Source organism: Crocuta crocuta, unplaced genomic scaffold (assembly GCF_008692635.1).
Source record: "Crocuta crocuta isolate KB4526 unplaced genomic scaffold, BGI_CrCroc_1.0 scaffold53, whole genome shotgun sequence".
Classification (NCBI taxonomy): Eukaryota; Metazoa; Chordata; class Mammalia; order Carnivora; family Hyaenidae; genus Crocuta; species Crocuta crocuta.
The window spans coordinates 1,473,178-1,478,358 of NW_027529432.1; the positions used below are offsets into that span (position 1 = coordinate 1,473,178).

Consider the following 5,181-nt stretch of genomic DNA (forward strand, 5'->3'; position numbering starts at 1 on the left):
GGATGGGAAATTATTCAGTTCTCTACCTCCACCGAATAAATGAAAGCACTTTTCCTTGTATTGACTCATGGGATCCCTGCTACAACCCTATGAGGGAGGACTAGGTCTCTTCTCATTTTACAGATGGGAAAACTGAGGCAGACAGACAGTTAACTAGCCTGCTCAAGCTCAACCTGCTAATAGAAGGCAGAGTGACGTTTGAACCCTGTGGTCTGATTACGAGGTGTCCTTCCCTCCCTCTCTGCCGTCCACATGCCCACAGCTCGCCCCCCACCTGCCTGTCCCAGGCACTGGGCTAAGTGCTGAGGTTGTTACAGCCTCAGAGATCGCTGCCTCCCTGCCCTGGGGACATTTCCAGGGCAGTCCTGGCGGGGGCCAAGGGGCAAGGAATATGAAGAGTGACCACCTGGAAGGTTTGGTGCCTGTGGCTCTGGGAGGCCATGGGCACTTGTGCGTCTTTTATGGGGAAGTCACTGCTTTCTTAATTTTATTTTAATTTTATTTATTTATTTTTGAGAGAGAGAGAAGGAACAAGTGAGCAAAGAGCAGAGAAGGGGAAGAGAGAGAGAGAGAGAGAGAGAAGCAGGGCTCACCTGAAGTGGGGCTCAAGCTCACTTGATGTGGGACTCGAACCCACAGACTGTGAAATCATGACCTGAGCTGAAATCAGACGCTTAACTGACAGAGCCACCCAGGTGCCCCATATTTCATCTTATTTTTTATTTTTAGTTTGTGTATTTATTTTTGAGACAGGGAAAGACAGAGTGCGAGCAGGGAAGCGGCAGAGAGAGAGGGAGACACAGAATCTGAAACCTGGTGCCTGAGCTGTCAGCACAGAGCCCAACGCGGGGCTTGAACCACGAACCGCAAGATCATGACCTGAGGCGAAGTTGGACGCTTAACTTAAGACTGAGCCCCCCAGGTGCCCCTAATTTGCTTTTTAGACATTGAAAATGAAATCAAAAGTTTAAGAACCTCTGTGCAGGCGTCTCCTCCGTCACCTTCTCTGCTGCTGCCTTCCTCGCGCTCCCTCTGCCCCTTATAGCTGCTTGACTATTCGCACTCCCCGCTCCCGCATCTAGTTTCTCAGGCTGTGTCCCCTCTGGCTCTGGCTCCGGAGTCTTAAGCACCCCCAACCCCCTGTCCTCATCCATCCGAGGGACCCCAGGGGTCCTTCCCCCTCACAGCCACCTGCTCCCTGCCCCGCCCTCTCCAGCCCTGCCCTCGCTGTCAGCCCCATGGACGGAAGCTTCAATCACTCCACCCCAAGCCTCCCACCTCCTTCCTGGCTGGCCCCCCACCTCGGGAGCCCATTCTGGTGATGCTAGAACTCCCCCGGCAAGCTTACACCCCAGCGGACCATTCCCTCCCCTGCAGGCCCGCTCAAGCACCCCTCCCCAGCTGGGCTGAGACAGACACCGCTCTGCTTAAACTGCCAACTCCCTGCCTGCCCCCACGGGCACCCACCAGCCGCCAGTGCGCCTGGAGGAAAGCACGGCCATGCCGCCTCCACTGAAATCCGTGGCCGCCAAACCCAGTGGCGCCCTTGACAGCGCCCAGCACACTTTGCACGCCTCACGCTTGGGGAGAGTCAACCACTTTAACCCTGATCCTCTCTCCTTCACCCCCAAGCCTTCCTTCCCTCCACCCTTACTCCTGGCTCAGGACTTGGCTTCCTTTCCTGGAGAAACCAGGAGCACCCGCAAGAGAAGCTTCTACTTGTTTCCACGAAGTATCTACCAACCACGACGCACACACCCAGGTCCACTGCCCTGTGTTTAGCTGAGCCACTCTTCCCTGGGGCACTGGCCCTTGCCTGTCTACACTCAGGGCCTGTCTACACTCGCTCCCTGGGCCTCCCAGAACCCTACAGCAGTGATGGACAGCTCCCATGCCTGTAAATCCCATCTGGAAATATCCCTGCTAGAAACCTCCAGCTGGGTGCCCCAGAGGCACATCTAACCTGACCTGCTCCTGACTGTGGCGCAGTTCTGCCCAAGGTAAGAGCAGCTCTGTCCTTCCTGGTGCCCGAGCTGGATTCCTGGCAGCCACTCCTGACGCCTCTCTTTCCCTCCCGCCCCGCGTCCAGTAGGCTGGCAAACCCTGCCGGTTCTACCTTCAGAATAAACCCAGAGTCCCACTATTTACCACGTCCATTGCCAGCCCGACAGGCCGTCTTCCTCCCACGCAGGGGCTCAACCGGCAGCCTCCCCTGTGTGGCCCACGGCTTTACCCCACTGCAGATGGGTCTCGACTCGGGGGCCCTGGTGGTTCTCTGGGTCCCAAACCGGATGGCCCTGCCTGGGCCCCAAGTGAAAGCCAAGGTCCTTACACTGGCCTTTGAGGCCGGGCCCAGCTGCCCCTCCCCCATTAATCCCTCACTGCGTCCCACACAGGGGCCTAGAAGGCGTCCTGCCCCCAGGGCCTTTGCATTTGCCCTTCCTTCTAGGGGCAGGGTGCGCCCCTCACCATTTCCAACCCCTGCCCCACGCTGCTTCTTCCCGTGGGCGGACCCTGACCACCTCCCCCACCCCCTGCACTCCGGGTTCCAAAGAGAAAGTAACCACTGTTCCTTGCGCTGCCACCCAGCGCCTGTCATCTTATGACACTATCATGTATTTGTTTGTTTGTTTACCGCTCGTCTCTATGGCTCAGCCCTCCACCAGGGCAAGGGCTTTTAGCGCTTTTGTTCACCGCTGGGCCCCTGGCAGCTGGAACAGCACGTGGCACTAACTAAGCACTTGATCTAGGGGCTGAGGAGGGGGCTGGAAAGCTGCTGCGAGCGAGTGCAGAGATCCGGATGTTAAAGAAGGGAAAGCAAGTCCGTGGAGTTGAGCGTGCAGGCTGGGGAGGGCTCAGGAAGCCTTCTTGTTCCTGCACATGGGGAGGGGGGGGTCTTTGAGGCTTCAGCAGGTTAGGGATCGGGTTTTGTTTTCAGGTCTCCCTATGGTTCTCCTGGGCGCAAAACCTAGGCGGGGCACCAGGGAGGTGGGCGCTGCTGAGAACTGGCCACTTTTCTCCATGCCTCCATCTCAGCACTGGGTCCCCTTGGCCGGTGTGGACAGACCTGCTGCCTGGATGGGCTGACTGTCTCTTGGGGTCACTTGCTCCTGGGAACTGCCAAGGATAGCCCCGGGATGGGGGAAGGGGTGAGTCACCCGGCAGGAAAGAACATACCTAGGGCTCAGGCACAATTTCAGGGAAGATGCAAAGCCCAGGGCAGGGCACCGTGGAGTCTTCTAGCCCTGCTTCCTACCAACAGCCAAATAAGTGTGACCTTAGGCAAGTCACTTCCCCTTTCTGGCTCACTGCCTGCCTCTAGGTGATTTCTGGTCCTACGCCAAAGGCTATGCTCTTTGAGCCTTTACTATGCGCTGCCACTATCATTAAGTGCTTCCTATATATTTCTGCTAATCATCCCAACAGCCCTCCAATGGTGGTGATTATTTGCTCTGTTTTATGGAAGAGGAAACTCAAGTGCAGAGGAGGTCAGGGATTTATTCCAAGCCACCCAGTGAGTGTGGATACGGCTGGGATGCCGGTGGCTGGGGGGGTGACTACCTACCTCCATGGCGGTTGCTGCTGGCCGGCTGCCCCTGCTGGGGACCCGCTTCTCCGAGGAGGCCTGGGGCCGTCCGCTGGTGTTTGCCAAGGCCTGGGGGCCGGTCCCCTGGGGGGCTGGGGCCCAGGCCCCTATCTGTAGGGCTGGAGTCTTCCTGCTCACTGGGCTCAAACTCTGGGATCTGGAACATGCTCTGGGCTGTGGGGGCAAGACGGTAGGTAGTTAGGGCAGAGCGGGGGGCATATGGTGGTCGCTGAAGGGAGGGGACGGCAGATGCCTCTGGTTCCATCTCCCACCTTAGAGCCCCAGGTCCACCCTGCCCCCCAGGCTCCCGTCTATGCGCGGAGTCTAGCTGGGCAGCTCGCTCGGCCTGTCCCCCCACGACCTAAATCTCCTCTTTTGGACCCTTGGTGCTGTGAAGCGGTCCCAGGCCCCTACCTAGGCCCCGGCCCAACCTGCCCTCGGTGAGGGCACACAAGCCTTACCCCAAGCCCGATCTCGAGGCCCCTGACCCGGGCCTGCCGCCTCCCTCTAGTACTGAGGGAGCCCGGCCCTAGTTGCCTGGGCAACGGGAACTGTCACCGACCCGGCCCAATCAGCTCTTGAAATGTCACCAGGCCGGGCCAGGGGGCGTGGCCGCTTCCGACCCAGTCTCCGCCCCCGCCGCGGGACTTTCTCCCAGCCCGCCGCCTTCGTCCTGGGTCCCTTCCTCGCCTCCCGCTGCTCAGTTCCCGACGTCCCTGTGCCTGGGACGTGTGTGGGAGCGGTTAAGGGATTCTCTGGGGTCCCCATTTGAAACCTGGAGACCAGCTTCTGCTGACAAGCCCTTCCACCCTCTGGACTTTAGTTTCCACCCCTGTAAGATGGGGATAATGACACCTCCCTTAGGAGCCAGTGAACTTTGTAAACCGAGTGGTGATTACTGTGGGTGAAAGCACTTGGCAAAGCTTCAGTTGAAGCTCAGCCATCGGATGCAGTCGTTGTTGCTGTTGCCACTGCTCTACCTGGATGCAATTGTCGTTGCTGTTGTCACTGCTCCGTGTGGACTGGGTAGCTGGGGTCGGGAAGTCCCGCTCCCTCTTCCCCACAGTGGAAACCTCGCACCGCCCGCCTCGGGGGCACTACTCCCCGCGCCAGCCCTGCAGAGCTCGAGATAAGCGAGGGAGCCTCCTCCCCGGCAGGATGACTGCCCCGGCGGAGAAGAGAGGGCCCCGCTGTGGGTGACCGTAGGACTCGCGGGGGCTTCGCGCCGGGCAGGCAGCCGGCCAGGTGAGCTGGGACCGCGGCCGGCCGGGGCGTGGGGCGGGCGTGCCTCGGGGGGACTGCGGGGCCCTGCGGGTGAAGCCCCAGGGGGGGGCGGGGCCCTGGAGCCATCTTGGCTGTGGGCGGAAGTTTCCTTGGGAGAGCCGGTGAGGGGAGGTTGTTGCCGCCCCCGGGCCGGCCGGCGCGATCCCGATTTGAAGACGGGGAAAAGCATGGGAACTGGCCGTCCCCCAAACAAACAAGGGCCGTGGCTCTGGGCCCGGCCCAGCCGGACGCCCGCCGGATGCGCTTTCGCGCCAGCGTCTCGGTCTCCCGCTGCTTCTAGTAACCCCTGGCGCCCGCCGGCGGCGCAGCTC

The 5,181-nt window shown here is 60.1% G+C and overlaps 2 protein-coding genes across 4 annotated transcripts in view; one reads left to right on the top strand and one right to left on the bottom strand.

The window, feature by feature from the left end:
• BAD (BCL2 associated agonist of cell death) overlaps positions 1-4,134 on the bottom strand; it is a 9,377-nt gene extending 5,243 nt beyond the window's left edge. The window contains exons 1-2 of the mRNA XM_077759721.1: positions 4,048-4,134; positions 3,566-3,760 (exon numbers count right to left, since the gene is read on the bottom strand). Of these exons, the coding sequence (XP_077615847.1) occupies positions 3,566-3,752 (187 nt within the window). The 5' untranslated portion in view covers positions 3,753-3,760; positions 4,048-4,134. The remainder of the gene's footprint in view (positions 1-3,565; positions 3,761-4,047) is intronic.
• GPR137 (G protein-coupled receptor 137) overlaps positions 1,870-5,181 on the top strand; it is a 7,084-nt gene continuing 3,772 nt past the window's right edge. For 2 of the 3 annotated variants that reach the window (XM_077759717.1, XM_077759720.1), the window contains exon 1: positions 4,253-4,831. The gene's annotated coding sequence lies outside the window, so the exon portion shown is untranslated. Of the gene's footprint in view, positions 2,001-4,252; positions 4,832-5,181 lie in introns of those variants that run through there. The other variant, XM_077759718.1, reaches the window with a different exon arrangement.